The 24,534-nt window shown below is 42.9% G+C and overlaps 1 protein-coding gene across 3 annotated transcripts in view; it reads left to right on the forward strand.

Annotated features, from left to right (window-relative positions):
* MRAS (muscle RAS oncogene homolog) overlaps nt 1-24,534 on the forward strand; it is a 61,619-nt gene that overhangs the window by 20,648 nt on the left and 16,437 nt on the right. For 2 of the 3 annotated variants that reach the window (XM_081341702.1, XM_081341703.1), the window contains exon 2: nt 13,175-13,387. The exons of the other annotated variant lie outside the window; for it this stretch is intronic. In XM_081341702.1, coding sequence (XP_081197828.1) covers nt 13,195-13,387 — 193 coding nt within the window. In that variant the 5' untranslated portion in view covers nt 13,175-13,194. The remainder of the gene's footprint in view (nt 1-13,174; nt 13,388-24,534) is intronic. 3 annotated transcript variants of the gene reach the window in all.

The following is a 24,534-nucleotide window of genomic DNA, read 5'->3' on the forward strand; positions in this document are numbered from 1 at the left end:
GGCTTAATCAGTGAAAAAATAATTAGCCTACAGTGTTTCTTCAGCAAAAGAGCCCGATGGTGCAGACAGTCAATAATGTGGAATGTTCTCTGGAAAGGTCTCCATTTCCCTCTCCCTAACTGCCAATGTTTTTCCCCAATGACCACCTAGACTCCATCCAGGTGACTTCCAACTGTGTATATCTCAACTCCCAGACAGAGATTGCCCTCATTGGGAATCTAGTCCTTTGTTGATTCCTCTTCTAGCAGGAGTTGTGAGTCCAGGAGTACCCCCAAAGTGCTTACCAAGTCTGCATAGCTGACTCAGGAATTCTGGGAGTTGAAGTCCATGAGTCATAAAAGAGCCGAAGTTGCCTACCCCTGGCCTAGGGCAATGACACACCATCCAGGACCTTGTCACTGGAAGGCCCAAATACTCAAAGCCACTCAGACTTGCTTGGGTTGAGTCAAAAGCCCATTGCACCCCATTAAAGCTCCTTCAGCCTCCAGGCACTCTAACAGGACATCCATGGCATTACTCAAGTAGCTGGGAGTAGAGACATAAAGATGGGTAACACCAACATATTGATGATACCTCACCCAAAATCATTGGATCACCTTTTCCAGTAGCTTCATGTGGATGTTAAATAGGAAAGGAGAGGGAACTGAGTCCTGGACACTTTATAAAGTAGGGGTCGTGGACCAAATCTTCCCCCTATCAATACTGACTGGAACCAACCAGAAGGAAGGAGAACCAGAACAATACAGTGCCACCCCCCCAACTCTTGAAGCTAGTCCATAAGGATATCATGATCAATGTATCAAAGGCCACTGAGAGGTCATAAAAAGCATGGATGGACAGCCCTATCCCACTCCTACCAGAGGTGGTTCAAGAGTATCAGCAATGCCATCCCAGTCCCATAATCCAACCTAAATACTGAGGTCTAGGTAATCAATCCACTTCAGCCAGGGTCCTTTGAAGCTGCCATGTTACCACTCTCTTCCCTCAAAAATGGAAGGTTGGAGACTGAATCAAAATTGTCCAAACTAGTTGAGTCAACCAATAACTGTTTGAGGAGAGGGTGTACCACTGCCTCTTTAAGAGACAGTGAATCTACTCCATCCCTCAAGGAAGAATTAACCAAAACTCAGACCCAATCAAGGGTCCCCTCCTGGGTAGCCTTTAATCAGCCCCAGAGGCAGAGATCTAACACAAAAGTGGCCAAGGTAGCAGCTGCAAGAACCCTGTTGTGGTCCTCCGGTTTGATGGAACTCAAGCCTCTGTAACCTCCTTTGGTTCTGCTCCAAGACTAGAGTCAAATGTAGAGACAATATGAGTGACTTTATTTGCTGGATGTGCAGCATATTCCTCACAACAACCCTGTAGGTGAATCTCAGTATTACTCCCTTCGAGGAGAGACCAAGTCAACAAGGTGGAGAAATTGTTTATGTTTTGCTGTCCTTACTGACACAAGGTAGGCTCTTAACAGAGGCTCTAGCTCATGTTTGATCGCTTTCACTCCCCATTTTCTGCCAGTGGTACTCTAGGCCAGGGGTCCCCAAACCCTGGACCATGGACCAGCACCGGGCCACAGCATGCCAGCAGCCGGACCTCACAAACAAGCAAAGCCCCATCCATGAGATGCAGGCAGAACACAAAGCCACAGAAAAACCTCTCTCCACAGAACCGGTCCCTGGTGCCCAAAAGGTTGGGGACCTCTGCTCTAGCACATCTCTTAGTATGTATTTCAAAGATCTTTAACCCCACTGACTCTGATATGACAATTTATTGGCTTTCTGACTGTGAGTTATACATTGGTACAGTCTGCCCTCCATTCCGTAGGAAATGTTTCAGAAATGTCACTTTTTTCATATTAGAGACAGTTTTCTATTCTTAAAGGTAAAGGTAAAGGTTCCCCGCACATGCGTGCTAGTCGTTTCCGACTCTAGGGGCCGGTGCTCATCTCCATTTCAAAGCCGAAGAGCCTGCGCTTGTCTGAGGACGTCTCCGTGGTCATGTGGCCGGCATGACTAGATGCCAAAGGTACACGGAACGCTGTTACCATCCCACCATAGTGGTCCCTATTTTTCTACTTGCATTTTTACGTGCTTTCGAACTTCTAGGTTGGCAGAAGCTGGGACGAGTAACAGGCGCTCACTCTGCTACACGGCACTCGGGATTCGACCCGCCAAACTGCTGACCTGATCGACAAGCTCAGCGTCCTAACCCACTGAGCCACCACGTCCCGTTTTCTATTCTTAAGACATGCTTATTATTTCCATGTTTTTTTCAAGATACTTGAATGTATGATACATATAATCAATTAGCAATTACATAGAAATCTACACTCACCATAAACTAATCATGAAGTAGAAATAAAAGAGAAAAATCATGTTCTTCATCATCACCCTCCCAGAATTAGTCCTTTGTGAAAGAAGGTTACCTGAGGCATTTGAACTATCAATACCTCACTATCTTGCTTACTGAAATATAAATTAAAAGCACAGAGAAGTGCCACAAGAATACAGAATAAGGATTAAGCAGTGTAGACTAACCTATTTTACACCCAATTCAACAAAGAGTTTCTTTTCCCTGAATCAAATTCTACATTGTGGAGGGTGTGAAGCCAAACCTGGCTGCCAGTCTGTGGAAGCTGTACAGCAAAACATGATGTGCTTACTCTTTCTTTTTGCTCCATTTTACAAAACTGTTTCTAAGTAAGTATTTGGGGTTAGAATGCCAAAATTACAGCACAGTTTCTGTCCATTGCCAATCTCCTCCTAATGTGCCTGCCAGGCCAGTTCTGACCTGTTTTTAAGAGAATCAATAGTGCAATCAAAATGGGGATTCATTTCAGTTATGGGCCAGGGAGCTCACAAAATCCTTCCTAGATCCTAAAATAGTGCATAAGGCAGTGACTCCAAACAGACTCTCCAGTTATCTCATTTCCCATGGAAATTTGATAGCATGTTAGTAATGGAGTTCTGGTTGCTGAAATCTTTTGCCATTTTAACTATTGGTAAGTTGTGTTTGATTAATATTCTTCCTTTAGATTTGTGAGCTAGAGGTTTATTATCTCTGTGACAAAGTCTCATAGAAATATATTACCGCCTCAGTGTTATTGCGGCCTGTACTGTAAATGTGGAAGAGAACTGTTAGGGCAAGGAAGTTTTTAGTGATATTCTCCAGTTTCTTTGTGGGTTTTCTTTCCTTTGTACATAGTGTGCTTAGTTAAAGTTTTAATTTTCCCCAAATTGTAGAACAATCTCTGAAGAAGGAAGAATATATAGATGCGCTTGAAGGATGATGCTTTAATTGAAATGTCCTTGGGTACTATTCAGATGATACACCTTCTGAGAAGGTGTATCACCACACTATCAAGAGGCATTGTGTTGTTTACGTTTCCTATAATTGTAAAAGGGTGTGATGGCTCAGTGGTTAAAGACATTGAGCTTGTCAGCTGGAAAGCTGACAGCTCAGGTTCGACACCCAAGTGCTGCACAACAGGGTGCTTCTGTTACTTGCCCCAGCTCCTGCCCACCTAGCAGTTCAAAATAATGCAAATGTGAGTAGATAAATAGGTACAACTTTGGTAGGAAGATAACACATTCTACGCACTTCAGTGTATAGTAACGCTGGCCACATGACAACAGAAATGTTTTTGGATGATGCTGGCTCCCTTGGCTAAGAAACGGAGATGAGCACCATCTCCTAGAGTCAGACACAATTACCTATATTTGTAAAAGCCTAAAAGATGGCAAAAGACTCTATTTGTTTTGAGAGTCAGTATAGATCTATCCTGGAAAGTTGCTGTAGACTAGAGGGAATAATATGGGGAACATCCATAGGCTTTTGATGAGGATGGAGGCTTCCAGCCACTGAAAAGAAATGAGGTTCTGTCTCATATTTACCCTTCTTTTCTGAGAGTTGACCTGGCTTGTTTTATTGCTTTATCTCAATATTTCATGTTCATTCCAATAAAAGTGAGTTACACCTTGATTGAAGAGAAGGGGATGTGAAACATTAGGTTACCATGTATTAGAAAAAGGAACCCCTCCCCAGGATGCAAATATCTCAAGTATGTTAAATTAACATTTACTGCAGTGAGAAATATTGGTGCAAATTTGTTGAAAAAATAGTGGATTTCTGTGCATCCACCAAAAAGGCATGTGTAGGTTCTACATAAAGTTATGACAATATTTTTTTTATTTTTCAGTGTTGTTGGCACATTGGAAAAATACACTGTGGATTTGCACTGTCTATGGGACCCTGTTCTGTTTCTTTTGAAGAGAGTTAGCATCAAGTTTTTCAATGGATGGTTTACAGCTTTTGTCCTTAGACACTTCATCTGATGTGTTTCCTCTTCTTCCTAGAAATCCATATATGCACTAAGGTTGACATATCATAATTACCCCTAGAGTGATTTCATATGTGTTGTGGTTCATTTCTGGGGATCCCTTCTTTGTTCACACTGTTTTCTGTGTAAATTTTACAAAGGCAAGCCTCCAGAGACAGTGATCCATCTTGAGATTAGAGTGTGTGAGAGAGGGAGAATGTTTATTTTACTTCCAGGATATAGTGACATTGAACTAGAAGCAAATGCTGTGCACTGAATTTTGTCAATGAATGCTTGATGTACAGCAGTTTAGTCCAAACATGAAGATTCAACTCTGATTCAATGGGATTTGGCTGGGATACAATCCCAATCCTCTCTTGACATCCCCCAAGAAGGTTTATTTAATTCCATGTGTTTTGTTTAAGGATATTGTTTCAAAAATCAAGGCAGGCATATTTGTTGCAGAGAGAATTTTCTATCCACAAACTTATCAAGAATATGAGCAATCCTTCTTCGATTGGTGGTCAACTTAAACTATGAAATTGATAATACTGTCTGCATCCATTATAAGCAAAAGAAAACAAATCTCTTGTGGCAGAACGTTGCTTCTCTTCTGGAAATTTAGAAAGCTTGTTTGATATGGAAATTGCTTGTGGGAGAGAGGATGTTAATAAACAGGATGAAATAAATGATACAATAGTGCACACTATTAGAGCTACTAATTTTGAATAAAAAATTTATCTAACTCTAAAAAGGAATGTAAAAGTTCAACCTATAGGGAAATAATTTAACAATATAAGCATAAAACATCCTGTAAAATTTAAAAAGCTGATGTATTAATCCAAGAGAACCAAAAATAATTATTACAATACACAAAGCAAATGAATTACTACTGTAAAGCTTGAGACCAATTGTTAACTCACATTCATCATCCGTGGATTTTTTTTAAATTTATAGCCAGTTTGCATTTTTGTTAGAAGAAGTTGGAAAACATGGCCTTTTGAACTTCAAAGCAGGATTTCTTCCCCCCCCCCTTCCCCCAGAGAAAGAGGATTTTACAGCCCTGGAATGTAGGATATTATTTTTATTTGGGTACTAAAACACAATGCTTATCCCTTATTTGTACTGCAGTTTCATGACACTTTCTGGCATTTAAAGATTCATCCAGCTGAACTAAAGGAAAATTTGTCAAGATATTATTTTAAAAATTTTATGGTTTTTTTGTATCCTGCCTTTATTATTTTTACAAATAACTCAGAGCAATGAACATAACCAACACACCTTCCTCCTCCTATTTTCCGCACAATAACAACCCAGTGAGATGAATTAGATTGAAAGACAGTGACTGGCCCAAAGTCAGCTGGCTGGGCTTTCCTTGGCTAAGGTGTGACTAGAACTCATGCTCTCCCACTTTCTAGCATCATGCCTTAACCACTGCACCAAATTGTATATAAATAACTCAAGGCAGTGAACATATATATTTCTTCCTCCCACTATTTTCCCTACATTAACCCTGTGAGGGACTGATCCAAGGACTGATGATTTACATGCATGGCATTTCAGACATCCTCTGAATAAAGACTGTGCTCTAAAGTTTGTCGGAATCCTTCCTTGGATTCCACAGCAAACCTGATCTTATATCTCTTTCTCATCCAAAACAAACATAAAAGGAGAGTTATAACACCAAAGGATTTTCCCTTTGATTTGCAATGCCTTGAGAAGTTTGATCTGTGGTGACCTGATTAATAATCTGAAGGCATTATTGGGTATCAAAGGGCTGTGATTCTAGGAGAGACTTGCCCATTTCCAGGGATTGTATTAATGGGAAGGGCCACATTTTGAGAATTCCAAATCATTTCCTTTTTGGTTAGATGAGTGTCCTTTTTCTATTATATCTACATGGGCAGGCAACTGAACTTATGGAATATCTGATTTCTTTCTGCTGAATAGTTAATTTAGATTCATTGTTTCTATGTTGCTATACAATAAAGAGAACATTCTTCACTTGAGCATTTAAAAAAAATTAAGCAATGGTCATAGCTTCTTTTAAAAAATAAATCCTTGAAGGAATTCATCAAGGGATAGTATCTTGATGAGCACTTTGTATATAACTTATTCCAGCTGGAAAAATGGAAACATAAGTATACTTTTTTATGAAGTTTAAAGGGGCTTAATTAGAGAACCAGCATTGCGCAATTACTAGAGGACACATGCAGAACCTTTTACAGCTGGATGGCTACATTGGACCTTTGAGTGGTATATTACACATTTAATTAGAAGTAAATTCAAATTTAAATGCAGTACAGATTAATGCAACATTTGGAGATTGGAAGAAGTACCAGTAAAGGAGAGTGTGTGTAGTTCAGAGAGTTGAAATGAAGGGTCCTTGGCACTCTCTGAGCTTGGTTATTTTCTTGCAGACATTTCATTATCCAAACTAGGTAACATCATCAGACTAACACTGATGATGTTACCTAATTTGGGTAATGAAACATCTGCAAGAAAACAACCAAGCTCAGAAAGCACCAAAAATCCCTCGTTGGAAAAAATACCATGTTCACCTTTGACACCTTCAAGATTAACCAACTTCATTGGGACATAGGCTTTTTTATCAGCAGCAAATTTCTTCCATCAGATGCCACATTTGGCTAAATTTTAGAAAGTATCTGAGGGCTGCCCCAAAGATTTTGAAGGTTGCAGGTTTTATACTTCCGAGCCATACCATTCAACAGGCACCAGATAAGTCACTATTTTATCAGCCTGATAGACATTTTAAAAGAATAAAATAGGAAGTCCCTAAGTCAGGGGTAGGCAACCTCAGCTTTTTTATGACTCATGGACTTCAACTCCCAGAATTCCTGAGTCAGCAAAAGAGCCGAGGTTGCCTACCCCTGCCCTAAGTGAAATAAATGTGGTAAGAGTAGCAGAAACAACCCAGTTAACATTAATTTGTTCAACATTGTTGCACCAAGCTAAAAAAAAAATTCCAACAGTGGAAAGAGAGTTGTGTTTCTCCCAAGTGGCTATTTCCACATGATGATATGCAGTTAATCTTTTGCGCTAGTCACTTCCATTCCAGCATGCATCACAGAGTAAAGTATTAAACCTGTTGCCTTACACAGCACTATTACATTTAAACAGTGCTTTTTTGTAAAAAAAAAAAAAAAAAGATGCCGCAACTCACACATGTCATACAACCCGCCTTGCCTACCCTACAAGGTTCTATCCAAAAAAGGTGCCGGAACTCCGTTCTGAGCGTTCTATGAGAAAAAAAGCCCTGTTAAATATCAGTGGAACTGAAGGATAAAGGCAGAGTTTAAGTGTTTCTGTATACACTTCTGTAGAGCCAACTGTCAGTGTAAAGATATTTGAGCCTTAGAGGGATGTTTTTTTTTCTTTTTGCTCTTGTTTCTGTTCTTGGTCTCTTCCCAAGGATCAATTATCTAGTTCTGTCTTCCAGTTATGGGTCCTGAAATCTACTGATGGCGTTAATCTTTCCAATGAACTTGAGATCGCAAGTGGGAAGAGAAAGACGTAATCTCTGCTCATCCCTTTAGCTGCAGGATTGCTGAAGGGTTGTGCAGCTCAACAACATTCTGCTTCTGCCTGCCCAAGCAGTTGACAGTGATGCGAGTTGTATTTGCTGAGGTTATAATTTTGCGACTCATGATGTTACAGCTCAGTGTTCATCAAGACGAAATGCTCTTGGCTGACTTTTTTGTGCCATTCAAGCACTATCAGTACAATATGAATCATATTGCTCCCCTTTCAGCATAGATTGAGAAGAGTGGGTTTGTGGTTTTGTGTGTTCCCCTGAGGTGAAGATGCCTGGCGAGCATCAAATGGAGCTCAGGATTATAGAAAGGCTCTTTGAAAAGCTTCTTGTTGCTTACAGAAACACTTATAGAAAGGATTCACGTCGGCTGCCAGGTTTACACTAGGACTTTTAGATGAGGGACAGAATGGGGGTTTTACTTGGGGAAAAATGCAGGCCCTACGCCGTCCTCCCCAGTTCTTGGTACTCTGCAAACGTCTCTAGCCAGCATGGTCATTGTTGAGACACTGTTGATAGAGAGAATGTCATGCAGGTAGTCCTCAACTTACAACCACAGCTGAGCCCAAAATTTATGTTTCTAAGTGAGACATGTGTTAAATGAATTTTGCCCCATTTTACAACTGTTTGTTGCCACAGTTGTTAAGTGAATCACTGCACTTGTTAAGTTGGTAACAGGATTGTTAAGTAACTCTGACTTCCCCATTGGCTTTGCTTGTCAGAAGGTTGCAAAAGGTGATCACATGACCCCGGGACACTGCATCCGTCATAAATATGAGCCAGTTGCCTTGTGCCTGAATTTGGATCACAGGGCCATGGGGTTGCTGCAATGATCATAAGTGTGACAATTGGTCATACGTCACTTTTTGCAGTGCTCTTGTAACTTCGAACAATCACTAAATGAACTATTATAAATTGAGGATTGGCTGTATTGCTGTTCCATGGATTTTCTGTGGGGTATATTAAGGGCAAGGCTAGACTCCAGCATATAAGCTAAGCCTAAGCTAAACAAGCTTCAAAATCTGAAGGGGCCTCCTAAAATTTCAGATTTTTTTTTTAAAAAAATCAGATATACTTTTATTATTTTATACATGAAAATCTCCACAAAATTAAGTACACCTGTATAGCTCACATGACCCTCATTACTAGATAAAGGTAGGCTGCACACCTCCAAAACGGGACCTTCCCACTCCTATCATGGGTTTCTTAGGTTTCCTGATGGCATTGTTGCTAAATTCAGTTGTTACACGGTCTTACTCTCTGTTAGTGCTTGTCAAGTAGATCTCATAGCTTAGGATCTCACTATGTCTAAAATCTCTGCTGGTTTAGGTGCGTGGATTTCACAGCCAGTGGAAAAATCATCAAGAAATTGCTGTAAATGGTAAAATTTCTAACAGGTGGCTAGTCATCAATTAATGTTTGCTTCTTCCCCCAGCCCATTTTTGGAGGTGCAGTTGGTGGATGGTTTTTGTTTTTGTTTTTTTCACTGAGTGGAAAATTCACTAATTTCTACGCCTTAATTTGGCCTAAATTCTGCAAGCCAATGTTTTTCGACCTTAACAACTTTAAGATGGGGGGGGGGACTTCAACTACCAGAATTCCTCAACCAGTACAGCTGGCTGGGGAATTCTGGGAGTTGAAGTCCTCCCATCTTAAAGTTGCTGAGATTAAGAAAATGTAGGCTATAACAATGCTTTAGCCAGGGTCTTCAAACCTGGCCCTTTTATTTTTTTATTATTTTTTTATTGAAAAGTTTTACAGTACATTTTAAGTATACTCCATCACTCCCCCTCCCACCCACACTTCCCCCCCCTCCCCCCTGCCCCCCAAACCTGGCCCTTTTATGACTTGTGGACTTCAACTCCCAGAATTCCTCAGCCAAGCACACTGGCTGAGGAATTCTGGGAGTTGAAGTCCACAAGTCATAAAAGGGCCAAGTTTGAAGACCCCTGCTTTAAGCTATATCACTTGCCTGGACATACTATCATGGCAAAGCAGATACTGGAAAATATTGGCTCACAGATTACACTAAACCAACTTAAACAGGCTCTCCTGGATGTGCCCAGTATTTAGATCAGGGGTGTCACGTGTCATGACGTATCGTGACTTTTTCCCCATTGCCGGCAATGAGGTGGGCACGGTTTTGGCGTGACGCATCCAGCCCATGGGCTGGAAGTTTGACACACCTGATTTAGATCCTCAGAAAAGCCATAAGCAGAGACAGCATAGCCACTGCAGGCATCAGTATATCATATGCAACTTTAACTGCTCTAATGGTATGTGGAAATGACCTTAAGGGATGAGAGGAGGAGATACTGCCTAGGAAACAATCAGACAAGAGAGGGAGAAGCCCCCAGGGGTTAAATAGTCAAAGAAAGAAATTTAGGAAGGACCTGCCCTAATTGACCAGGCAGTTAAAAGTGGCTGCAGGAGATTTGTGTCTTCAGACTTGCAAGGTTCTTTTAATGTAGCCTTACAATAAGGTAGATTTAGCTCATCTCATTTTCTTTCCTATCTGGGTTACCTGGAAGGGTTGACAGCTGAAGCTCTGAACACTCTATTGTCGGGGCCTATTGTAAAATTTAGTAGGGAATATTAAGGTTGCACTGTTAGGGCTGTTTCTAAGCCATCAATGAATGGGATGGATGAAGACCCAGCATTTTATATATATGTGTGTGTATGTGTGTATATATTTATACATGTACACATATACAAGTATATATATACACACACATACATATACATAAATATACATATATGTGTGTGTGTATCTGTGTATGTATGTGTGTGTACACACACACATATATATATATATATACATATACATACATATATACACATATATACAAATATATATACACATATACATATATACATACACACACACACACACACACACACACACACACACACACATATATATATATATATATATATATATATATATATATATATATATATATATATATATATATATATATATATATATATATATATATATATATATATATATATATATATATATATATATATATATATATATATATATATATATATATATATATATAGTAAGGTAAAGGTAAAGGTTCCCCCGCACATGCGTGCTAGTCGTTTCCGACTCTAGGGGCCGGTGCTCATCTCCGTTTCAAAGCCGAAGAGCCAGCGCTTGTCCGAGGACGTCTCCGTGGTCATGTGGCCGGCATGACTAGACACCAAAGGCGCACGGAACGCTGTTACCTTCCCACCGTAATGGTCCCTATTTTTCTACTTGCATTTTTACATGCTTTCGAACTGCTAGGTTGGCAGAAGCTGGGACGAGTAACAGGCGCTCACTCTGTTACGCGGCACTCGGGATTCGACCCGCCAAACTGCCGACCTTCTGATCGACAAGCTCAGCGTCCTAACCCACTGAGCCACCGTGTCCCTATATATATATATATATGTATATATATATGTATGTATGTGTATATGTGTATGTATGTATATATGTATGTATATATAAGCTGATTAGGAGACAGAAGAGGGCTACCACAAACATACTAAGACAATCCAGCATCTGTTGTTGTGTATGAGTTGTGTGTTTTTTCTGAAGGTTTCATAACAGGATTAAGCCATTTGAACGTCACACATGTTACTATGGCTACAGTAAATTATTTTCATGCACAGCTTCTGAGTCAGGAAGTTTCTCTCCAAAATGTCTCCTTATTTCCATAGAACTTTCTCTCTGTTTTTTTCCATGGCTGGATTGTGAACTTCATAATCTCTTTCAAACTGTGAGGATTAATTACTGCTCAGAATGGGAAGCAAAATCATATAACTTTAACTTACTTGCTTACTTCCTCTTGAATTAATGTAGTGTTTGGAAGTCCAGCCAGAAAGAACTAGAGCTTTTAGGAAATGTAATGCTCACAGAAAATAAAAATTTCAGCGAGTGGTCCAAGTGAATGCCTCTGCTCAAAGTGTTCTTGAAGACCTGGCCTGAGTTTAGGAAGGCCCATATCATGGGGGCAATAATTAATTTTAACCTAAGCTTTTTCCTAAGCTTTGAAAGTTATATTTGAATGAACAGCTTCCACTTCAGCTAAGGAAATATGTTTGTTTTTTTGCAATTGTGGCAAATATCTGTAGCTCAGGTGTAGGATGAGGGTGAAGGTTTGTTCTACAAGCTTGTGGGTTGGTTTCCAAACATATCATTACCAGCCTAGGTAACATTTTCAGTGGGGTTTAGGGGATCCCTTAAACCAGGGCTAGGTAACCTTGGCTCTTTTATGACTCGTGGACGTGAACTCCCAGAATTCCTGAGCCAGCTGGCTCAGGAATTCTGGGAGTTCACGTCCACGAGTCATAAAAGAGCCAAGGTTGCCTACCCCTGCCCTAAACGCTGCTGAAGATGTTACCTAGCCTGGTAATGAAACGTTTGGAAACCAACCCACAAGCTTGGAGAACAAACTTTCACCCTCATTTTTGTTTGTGTCTCTGGTGGAAATCCAAGCCACGTCTTCCTGGTCCTCGGGCTTTTGCAAATCTTCTGAAAATAACACAACTGCAAATCTGCAGCTCTTGGCAAAGTGGCATATATTTATTACTTCATCACCAAATCATTTGAGCCTTTACTGTATATTTTTCTTAATACAATACAAACAAAGAAGACAGTAGAACAAATTTCCCAATAACAGAACAGCTAACAGATGGAGATATTTTTAACTCTTCTTTGTGCCTGACTTGTTATTTTGGAGAGCTCCTTGTTACTTCTTTTGACTTCTTCATACATAAGCTAGCTAGACCATGATAAGCAAAATGAAATGACACCCAGAGAAAATCATGATGCTTTTGGTCAAAAGGAAATTGGATTTCGAGGTTTAGTGTTAAGTCTGTTCAGGAAGGGTTGTGTCTTGCTGAAATAGTAGGTGGGGATTCTACTTGATTCTCCAGTGGGGTCAAGAAGCACATATGCACAACTTGGTCTGCCAATCATAAACATGAATTAGCTGGTAGTAGGGCATTCAACCGTTGTTCAACTCTTGACTGCAGCTATCTAAGCTGAAGTATAATGTGCTCCAGGAGAGAGAAAGAGCTTCTCCTGTTTCAAGACACAAAATTCACATTGTATGATCTTTATTCTTTCCAGTTTAAATTGGACTTCTGAATTACTTTTTTAAATAACGTGTCTATGCATTTTTTTCAAAGTTTGCTTTGATATTTTATGTCAATTGCATTTGAATGGATAATGGGTTATGCATCTTACAATAACAGCCAACACGCTGTTGCCAAACTACACTGTTTCAAGCATGTCATTTCTATTCTAGATTTGGCCCCATTTGACACCATGGCTACCAGTGCTGTGCCAAGTGAGAACCTGCCCACTTACAAATTAGTGGTGGTTGGAGATGGAGGTGTAGGGAAAAGTGCCCTCACCATTCAGTTTTTCCAGAAAATCTTCGTGCCAGATTATGACCCAACAATTGAAGATTCCTATCTGAAGCACACAGAGATAGATGGGCAATGGGCAATTCTGGATGGTAAGTTACCTTTTCCAGATTTGACTGGCTTTTCAATGAAAGTCCCCAGTGTTTTCAGACATAAATTGATGCTATGTATATTATACGCTTGATACCAAGGCAGCTAATAGAACTTAACTAGCTCAGTTCAGATTATACTTGGGGCTGCCCTTGAAGACCACTCGGAGGCTCCAACTGGTACAGAATGCAGCCGCGAGAGTTGTGTTGGGAGTTTCCCGATACTCCCATGTTACACCTCTGCTCCGCGAGCTGCATTGGCTTCCAGTTGTCTTCCGGGTGAGATTCAAGGTGTTGGTAATGACCTACAAAGCCCTACATGGCATGGGTCCGGAATACCTTAGGGAGCACCTGCGGCCGGCATCAACTTCCCTCCACCCAGTACGCTCCCACAGAGAGGGCCTCCTCAGGGTGCCACCGGTCAAAGAATGCCGACTGGTGGCCCCCAGGGGGAGGGCGTTCTCTGTGGGCGCACCGGATTTATGGAACCATCTTCCGGTTGAGCTTCGGATGGCGCCCGACCTCCGTTCCTTCCGGCGCGATCTAAAGACTTACCTCTTCGAACAAGCTGGCCTGGCCTGATGGGATGGGGTTGGGTTTTATTAATGTGTTTTAACTTTTTTATTGTGTTTTAACTTATTGTAAGAGTTGTGGGCATTCTGTTTAATCCCTTTTAATTTTTGTATTATGTCTTTTAACATGCATTGCCCTGTTCACCTCCCTGAGTCCTTCGGGAGAAGGGCGGTATATAAATAAAATTAATAATAAATAAATAAATACTTATTTTATCCAAAGCAACTTTTTAAGTAAGTCCGCAAATAATTTACCAGCAAATACTACTGTAACTGTGGCTAGTTCAGGAAAGATGCTGCATTTTGACCATCTTCTGTGCCAGGAGCAGAGCAAGAGAGACTTTTTTTTTCTCTTCTCACAATTCATCTGCAACAATTTGTGTAGTGACTGTTTGAAGTTAGAACAGCACTGGAAAAAGTGACCTTTCTTTCACACCTACGACAACTGCAGCATCCCCCAGGTGATCAAAATTCAGTCGCTTGACCATATTTATGACAGTTGCAGTGTTTCGGGGTCATTACCTTTTGCAACCGTCTGATAAGCAAAGTCAACGGGAAGCCAGGTTCGCTTAATGCTTAGTGACGCTTAGCAACCATGTTACTCGCTTAACAACTCTAGTGATTCATTTAGCACTTGTGGCAAGAAAGGCCATAAAATGAGTAAAATTCACTTAACAACTGTCTTGCCTACCAACAGAAATTTTGGGCTCAGTTATGGTTGTAAATTGAGGACTACCGTGCCCTTTGTTGAGCCAAAAAGGAGATCAAGGTGTTCAGTTTACCCTCAACTACCAGTTTTTCTGTGCACAGATCTTAATGTTTTTGAAACATTCTGGCCAGCAATTATACAACTTCGATGGCCAGAACCCATAATTGGATATAGAAAAGAAATGGGATGAATAATCTTGGGTCACTTTGTTTGTTTGTTTAGTATATTTATATAGACACCATCTTTCAACCAATTCTGGGCTATTTCCAACTATTTCCAGCATAAATGGAATAATGCAGAAACTTTCTCCTTACAGTGTTCCTGGAAGCCTATCCAGAGTAATATTAAGAAATACTGTTGTGCTGGCTCTGGGGACACAAGATGACATAAAGAGATGAAGAACTTTGCAATATTATTTGTTTCATGGCAGTGCTTCAGTTCTAGCCAATATCCAAAGACAAATGGCAGATAAGAGTTTCCTTTTCATTAGAACTGGTGAGATAGAGAGTGTGAAATCTTCTATACCAGACATGTCAAACACAAGGCCCGGGGGCCGGATCCAGCCTGCAAAGTGGTTTCATGTGGCCCGCGAAGCCATCCTGGAAACAGTGAGGGAACGGCCCCCACTGCCTTGGTCCTGGCCCAGAGAACCTCAGCTCTGTCCCACTCCTGCCCAGGCCCCCATAGGCACCCTTGATGCGAATGATGTAGAGCTGGCCACACCCACCCAGTAGGCCATACGCACTCTAACCACGCCCACCCAGTAGGCCACGCCCACCCAGGCCATACCCACCTGGCCCCCTGAGGGCAACCGCAATGCTGATGTGGCCCTCAATGAAATTGAGTTTGACACCCCTGTTCTATACGATCTCATGACTATTATGGCCAAACAGGTATTGAGATCTAGGCCTTCTTCAAGACACTTGATTGCAAATGAATATATTTCTTTCCCATTCAAAGTTTTCCTAACAGTGATTAAATAAACATAAGTCATCTCTGAATTCAGCTCAGCCATGGGCTGTCTTTCTCATTTTTTCCCCCACATTTTTTTTCTTTTTTAAGAACAAATTCATCTGAAAAAGAAAAAAAAAATGTAAAAAGCTATGAAAATGTATAAACAATGGGTTAGTTATTCATGATGGGATGCTGTCTGACAATTGTAGCAACTTCGTCCCCATGGAATTTTCATTCTTTCTCTCTTGGAATCAGCATGTCCAGTTCCTGATGGCTTAATATATATGCATATGTAGTTGATTTGCATATACTGCGGGAATCTAAGAATGACAGTTGCTGGACCAATTAGTTTCATTTCAGTAGCATCAAATACTATCCCCCCAAATCCTTAATTTTCGAAAAATGATTAACAGGTAGCTGTGAAGGAAGGAAAACAACACAGAATTGTTTTGAGCCCTAAAGGCAAAGTTAATGCTGTAATACAAACAGAGTTAAAAATAAAACAGCTTTTTCAACTGAGAAAATTTGTTAACCCTGGAAAGAGGAGCCAATTTTATTATTATTATTATCATTATTATTATTATTATTATTATTATTATTATTATTATTATTATTATTATTATTATTATTTTGCAATATATGCTGAAGCTTAACTATAGAACAGGGGTGGCAAACTGCCGGCCCACAGGCCAGACACATCACCAGGAAACCGCGATGTCATGTGACGTCACGAGTTTGACATGTCTGCTATTGAATGTTTGTTCATTATCTATTAGGGATTTTTACAACTCTGATGTGACAGATGTACATCTAAAATTCCAACAAAAATAATGGTTTAAGACTAGGTGCTACTTTATGAAACCACATTTATGAAAGATATGTTCAAGTGGTCTCAGTTAACGAGCATAATTAGACTGAAACTCCTTCACTAAGTAACCCAGCTGTGAAATGTAAAATTATGTGACTGCGCCAACTTACGATGGAAATTTTGGTTGCAATCATCAAGCCAGCGATGTGCAGTTATTCAGTACAACATCACATGACCACAACTTGCAATTTACTGCCCACTTCCAACAAGCAAAGTCAGTGGGGAAGCTGGCAGAAAGTCACAAGTCTTGCTCATGACAAACTTCCCTTTATAGGCAAGCATGCTTTGTTCAGGTCCTTTTCTTGCATTGAAATGTAATATCGTGGAGTCCAATTAGATGAGGAAAAAAGCATATTTCCCAAACTTTGTCCCACGCTCAGTGGCCTGAAATGCTTAGAAACCTTTTGGCGCTCAGGAGGAGAAGTAGGAAAGGGACAACCTGAAGTCTCAGGCACTGGTTTTCTCTTTGGGAAGAGACAGGAATCCAGAAGCTCTTGCTTGTACCACTGAAACTGTGTATCAGGCAAACAAGCAGCAAGCCATTGCAGGTGCAAGATCTTATAGTTACTAGCCTGTTTGTGTCATGGCTCCAGAAGCTGTGGGCTGTCACACCATGTGATGCTGATGCTGCTTTTCCTGGTGGCTGTTGTGATTCAGGGTCAGCCTGTGGGTTCGGCAGTTGGGTCGGACGACTCAGAGGAGGAGGAGGGGGGGGTTGAAGACCTTGCTGAGGGGGTTGAAGATCTTGCTGATGAGAGCCCTCAGGCAGGCCCCTCCCACTTGGTCACCACGGAGACCCAGCTGTGTGAGCCTGACAGCGTGGATGAAGATGACCCACAGCTGGCCCTGTTCAAGGACGCCCGACGCAGGAGGCAGTCAATTAGGAGTAAACAGAGGAAGGCAATGGGGCTCCTCGGAAGGAGGCAGAGAGAAGCCACGCCCTGAACTCTATATGAGGGGAATGTGTGGGAGGGCTGGTTTGCTGAAGGCAACCGCTTGGATAGTTCCTGTTTCTTAAAGCTCCTGTTTCTTAGTTTGTCTTGTTCCGTTTGTTTTTGTAGCAATAAATTTGACAGGCGTAATTCCAGCCTCTTGCCTTCTTGTAAAAGGGGTTGTCCCTGCCTTTTCTGCAGGGCTGGTAGCAGGCTGGTACAGAACAGTGGCATTAGAGTGCCTGCAGGTTTCTCGGTACACAGCTTGGGTGAGCATGGTGTACATCAAGCTGGACACCAACTGCACAGTGGAGACAGGATTGAAAGCAGACACTATGGGAACAGCTTACCCAAGAACAGCGCACAAGGCCTAGTAGGCAACCGCTGTGGTGGAACAGCCCCCTCACATAGAAGGCTGCAACCCAAAGTTGGAATAAAGTTCCCCACGTCACCCAGAGGCTCTTTGGGAGAAAAAGCAGCAGGAATGACTTGTGACTTCCTGCCAGCTTTCCCACTGACTTTGCCTGTGGGAAGTTGGCAGTGAAGGTTGCAAATGATTGCCATAAATCAGGGGTCCCCAACCTCCGGTCCGTGGACTGGGAGCAGGCCACAGCATGCCAGCACGAACAAGCAAAGCACCGTCCATGGGATCCAGGCAGCACACAAAACCATGCACACTCTGGTCCATGGGAAAACCTTTCTCCATGGAACCGGTCCCTGGTGCCCAAAAGGTTTGGGACCACTGCCATAAATGATTGAGGGACACTGCAACCATCATAATTACAAGCTAGTTGCTAAATGCCCAAATTGTGATCATATGATTATGGAGATGCTACGACGGCCACAACCTCAAGGACTGATTGCAAGTCCCCCTCACTGTTACATGGTTGCTGAATGAGTGGTCACTCAGCAAAAACTACTTGCACTGTCTCCTTTGATCCAGCATGTTGGGTGCTAGCTACAGGAAAGCGAATATTTGTATTCTTGTTTGTTCAGAAGCAACGTCCAGTTTGTTCAGTGGCAAGCAACTATATTTCAAGTTTTAATTTAAAATCTTCCCATAAGCTTTATTAGCATTGCTCACAATGTTTTCTTTGGACCACTAGTAGATGCATTTTTACTTCATTTAAAAAAAGCATATTTTTTCAGCTGTCTACTTTTGTATAAACAGCCAAGGCAACTTGAAAGTGAATTGACCAGGTGCAATTGTCGATGATGATTTTGAAAAGCATTCAGTCTTGTGTGATTGGCTAAGGAGCTTATTGTTTCCGTTAAATAATAAAGGTTGATTTTTAAAAGAAGCATTATTTCCAGTTACCATTATGTTACAGGACTTTTTAAAGATTATCACCGGATGGCTGTGAAAAGTAACTTTCTTTAAAAAAAGAAGAAGAAGAAAGGAATGGAAAAAATGTCAAAGCAAGATTAAAGTAGAGTACCTCTAAGCCAGGGGTCTTCAAACTTGGCCCTTTTATGACTTGTGGACTTCAACTCCCAGAATTCCTCAGCCAGGCACACTGGCTGAGGAATTCTGGGAGTTTATTTATTTATTTATTTATTTAGTTATATTTATATACCACCCTTTCCCTGAGGACTCAGGGCGGTTTACAGGGAATTAAAAAATCCAACATACAAAAGTTAAAACCGAATTAAAAAATATTAAATTGACCCTGTACACAATTAAAACCCCAATTAAAATTTCTCCTCAGCCTTGGCCCGAGAGCTCAAAGAGCCAGGTCTTCAGGCCCCGGCGGAATGATCGGAGGTCGGGGGCAGTTCTCAGCTCCACCGGCAGCTGGTTCCAGAGGGCGGGCGCTCCCACTGAGAAGGCCCTATCCCTGGGTGTCACCCGCCGGCAATCTCTCACCGGCGGAACCCTGAGCAGACCCTCCCTGTGGGAGCGCACTGGACGAAGGGCATTTGATGCCGGCAGCAGGTGTTCCCTCAAGTAACCCGGACCCAGGCCATGTAGGGCTTTATAGGTAATAACCAGCACCTTGAATTTCACCCGGAGGGCAACCGGAAGCCAATGCAGCTCGCGGAGTAGAGGTGTTACATGGGAGTATCGGGAGACTCCCATTACAACTCGCGCGGCTGCATTCTGCACCAGTTGAAGCCTCCGTGTGGTCTTCAAGGGCAGCCCCATGTAGAGAGCGTTACAGTAGTCCAAGCGGGAGGTCACAAGCGCATGAGTAACTGTGCGTAGGGCGTCTCGGTCCAGATAGGGACGCAACTGGCGCACCAGGCGAACCTGTGCAAAAGCCCCCCTGGTCACGGCTCCTATATGGTCTTCAAAATTGAGCCGTGAATCCAGGAGAACGCCCAGGTTGCGAGCCCTATCAACGGGGGGTAACACCTCACCCCCCATCATTAAGGATGGAATAACTTGGTTAACCCGAGATGCCGATATGCACAGCCACTCAGTCTTGGCAGGATTGAGACGAAGCCTGTTTCTCCCCATCCAGACCTGAACCGCATCCAGGCACCGGGACATCACGGAGAGGGCATCACTGGGTTGGTCCGGGGTGGAAAGAAAAAGTTGGGTATCATCAGCGTACTGGTGATACCCCACCCCAAAACCACGAATGATCTCGCCCAGCGGCTTCATATAGATGTTGAACAGGAGGGGCGAGAGAACCGACCCCTGAGGAACTCCACAAATGAGAGACCTCGGGGCGGATCTCTGCCCTCCTGTCAACACCGACTGCGAGCGGCCCTGGAGGTAGGAGGAGAACCACCGTAAAACGGTGCCTCCCACTCCCAGCCCCCTGAGACGCCGCAGCAAGATACCATGGTCGATGGTATCGAACGCCGCTGAGAGATCTAATAGGACCAGGACAGAGGAGCAACCCCTGTCCCTGGCCCTCCAGAGATCATTCACCAGCGCGACCAATGCCGTCTCCGTGCTGTATCCGGGCCTGAAGCCCGATTGGTACGGGTCCAGATAATCAGTTTCCTCCAGGAACAGAGGGAGCTGATGCGCCACCACACTCTCAACAACCTTCGCCAGAAAGCGAAGGTTGGAGACTGGACGATAGTTGTTTAAAACAGCCGGGTCCAAAGCAGGCTTCTTGAGAAGGGGTCTCACCACCGCCTCCTTCAAGGCGGCAGGAAAGACACCCTCCTTCAAAGAAGCAGTTATTACTGCATGGAACCAGCCTCGTGTTCCCTCCCGAGCCGCATAAGCTAGCCAGGAGGGGCACGGATCCAACAAACAGGTGGTGGTGCTCAGTCTCCCCATGATCCTGTCCACATCATCAGGGGAAACAGGGTCGAACTCAGTCCAGATAACGTGCTCAAGACCGCCTGATTCCTCCACCTCAGACTCTGCCCAGTCAGAGTCCAAGCCAGTCCGGATCCGAGCGATTTTGTCCGCCAGATGATGACTAAACTCCTCGGCTCGTCCCTGCAAGGGATCCTCTCTCACCTCCTGGTTAAGGAGGGAGCGAGTCACCCTAAACAGGGCGGCCGGGCGATTATCTGCGGACGCGATAAGGGCGGCAAAGTAGTTAGACTTCGCCGTCCTTATCGCCGCAAGATAAGACCTTATAAAGGTTCTTAACTGCAATCGGTCGGATTCGGATCGGCTGGACCTCCAACCGCTCTCTAGACCTCGTCTCCAACGCTTCATCTCCCGGAGCTCCACAGAGAACCATGGGGCCCAGCGGGATCTGCGACGGGTCAGAGGTCGCATGGGTACAACACAGTCGAGTGCCCTGGCGGTAGCCGTTTCCCAGGCCTCCACCAGAGCATCGACTGGGCTGTGGGTAAGGGTGATAGGTATAGGCCCAAGCGCCCTCTGGAACCGGTCCGGGTCCATTAGGCGCCTGGGGTGGAACCACCTGGTCGGTTCCGCTGCCCAGCGGCGGGGGGTGGCATGACGGAAAACCAGCCTCAGGAGGTGATGATCTGTCCATGACAGAGGGGTGATGGACGGGGAGCCCCCTCCCAGATCATCCAACCACTGTCCAGACAGGAACACCAGGTCGAGAGTATGATCCCCCTCATGAGTCGGGCCCTCAATAACCTGGGTCAGGCCCATGGCTGTCATGGAGGCCATGAACTCCCAAGCTAACTCCAACGACCCTCCCAGTGATGGCAGGTTGAAGTCACCCAGGACTATAAGCCTGGGAAACTCCACCGCCAACCCTGAGAGGGTGTCGAGCAGCTCAGGCAGGGCTGTTGCCACACAGCTGGGCGCCAGGTATGTAAGCAACAAGCCCAACTGAACCCGAGGACCACACCTCAAGAGGAGGGATTCACTCCCGGCCATCTGGACAATGGTGGCCTCCCGGGGACACAAAGTCTCCTGAATAACCACTGCCACCCCACCACCCCTGCCCTGAGCCCGTGGCTGGTGCAGCACCCGGAAACCCGGCGGGCATAACTCGGAGAGAGGCACCCCTCCCTCCGAGCCCAGCCAAGTCTCTTTATGACTTGAAGTCCACAAGTCATAAAAGGGCCAAGTTTGAAGACCCCTGCTCTAAGCTTAGGTCAGAAAATCCCAGTGTTACCTCAGGCCTAATATTCATGAAGCAGTGTGGAGTACAGTGAATCTGAATTTGCACCACAGGGGTTAGAGTAAGCCTAACCAATGGTGAAGAAAACTCCTGTTTCAGCAACATCCAGGAGAACTCACTCTGGTTTTATAGTTTGAACTTCATTAACATGAGCTGTGCTGATCACTTCAAAAGCCTTTGGCAGGAGAATATCTCAGCAATAGGAGTCTCACCCCATTGCCTTTCGGATTGGCTGATGCTGATCTTGAGCCAGACATTAAGTATTTCTCTCTCCTCATAGAAGAGAAGGACTCTTTTGAATCTTGACTTTTACTTTGGTAGAAGGACAGATGTTCTTTCCACCATTCTTCAAAACAGAGGGTGGTTTCTCTCTTTTGTATTTCTTTCATAAATCTTGCTTTAAAGCTACAGGACTTCTTAACCCCATTTGTTTCCTATGAAGAATGGTTACAGCATATTTATTTACACAAGCAAATGTCATGCCAGAAGCATGCAATATGATGTGCTGTAATATACCATAACATTAATATAGTATATAACACACACACACACACACACAGAGAGAGAGAGAGAGAGAGAGAGAGAGAGAGAGAGAGAGAGAGAGAGAGAGAGAGAGAGAGAGAGAGAGAGAGAGAGAGAGAGAGAGAGAAGGTACAAAAAAAGACCTCCAAGTTCCCTTCCAACTCTGTTATTCTGTTACACGTGTGGTTGTGGGTGTGCATATGTGTTACATAACATATATATTTTACTATAACCAGAAATATTAAGAGCCAGTTTGGTGTGGTGGCTAAGGAGCAGGGCTAGAAACTGGGAAACTGTGAGTTCTAGACCTGCCTTTGCATGAAGCAAAGAATCTAGGCCTATCTCTCTCTTTTCAACCTAATTCACAGAGATGTTGTTGTGGGGAAAAATAGATGAAAGGAATCTTGAACCAATAGACAATATTGGTGGAATGACATAATCATCCACATCATTGTACAATACTGTATTAGGAGGCTGCTACTGTTTGCTAAGCAAAGCACATGAGAAATAGGACAACTTTTTTCTGATATTGTTCTTTCTGGGTATAAAGAAAGGAATAGATCCAGTGTTATGAGTCACATAATTTGGGGGATACTTACCTTAGTGGTTGATGCTGTCTACCTATAGTTGCCATCTCTGAGTGTACCATAACAACAACAACGATGATGATGATGATGACATCAAGAGAGGAATATTTCAAGGAGATTCATTATCACCACTACTATTTGTTACTGCACTGTTTCCTCTGTCAGCAATACTGAATAACTCAGTATGGCTATCAAACATCAAAAACATCTGCCAAACTATCCCACCCCCTTTACATCGATGATCTGAAGCTGTCTGGAAAAACATCGTCTGAAATACAATCGCTGTTCAACGCTGTCCGTATATATAGCCAAGATATTGCAATGGAGTTTGGCTTGGACAAATGTGCCACACTTACTATCAAACAAGGAAAAATAGTGAAAACTGAAGAAATCAAAATGCCCCATTAAAATAACATTAAGAGTCTGGATGAGGAAGATTACTACAAATACTTGGGTATCCTTCAAGCTGACAACATCAAGCACACTGACGTCAAGAAAAAGATTAGAGGTGAATAGATCAAGAGAGTGAAGAAGATCTTAAAGTCCAAACTCAATGGAGGAAATACCATGAAGGCAATCAACAACTGGGCAATTCCAGTCACTAGATACACAGCTGGAATAGTGGACTGGACTCAAGAAGAACTAAAAGCAATTGACAGGAAGACCAGAAAAATAATGACAATGAATCATGCCCTTCATCCACGCAGTGACATTTACAGATTCTATCTACCAAGGCAAATAGGTGGGTGTGGAATGCTGCAAGTACATCAGATGGTTGAAGAAGAAAAAATGGCTTTGGAAGAATTTCTGAAGGATAATGATGAACGTGCACTGAAATTAGTATATCAGGAAGGCTTACTGACTACTGGCCTACAAGAAAGACCAAATGAAGAACAGAATAGAGGCATGGGAAGACAAAGCACTACATGGCCAGTACATTAAAAAAAAATAGCTGGGAAAGCAGATAATAACAAGACCTGGCAATGGCTAAGAGCAGGAAAATTGAAGAAAGAGACCGAGGAACTAATTCTGGCTGCACAAAACCAAGCCTTAAGGACAAATGCATACAAAGTCAAAATTGAGAAGACAGCAACAGACAGTAAGTGCCGCCTATGCAAAGAAGCTGAAGAAACAGTGGACCACCTGGTAAGCTGCTGCAAGAAGATCACACAGACTGACTACACGCAGCAGCATGACAAAGTAGCAGCAGTGGTGCATTGGAAGATCTGGAAAAAATATCATTTGCCTGTAAGCAAGAACTGGTGGGATCATAAAATAGAGAAAATAGTAGAAAATGATAAAGTTAAACTGCTCTGGGACTTCAGAATTCAAACAGACAAGCACCTGCAACATAACACCCCAGACTTAACAATTGTCGATAAGAAAGACAAAAAAGTCTGGGTAGTGGATGTGGCAGTGCCTGGAGACAGCAGAATAGATGAGAAAGAACTGGAGAAGATAACAAAATACAAAGACCTACAAATAG

Source organism: Vipera berus (genome assembly GCF_964194415.1).
Source record: "Vipera berus genome assembly, chromosome: 1".
Taxonomy (NCBI): Eukaryota; Metazoa; Chordata; class Lepidosauria; order Squamata; family Viperidae; genus Vipera; species Vipera berus.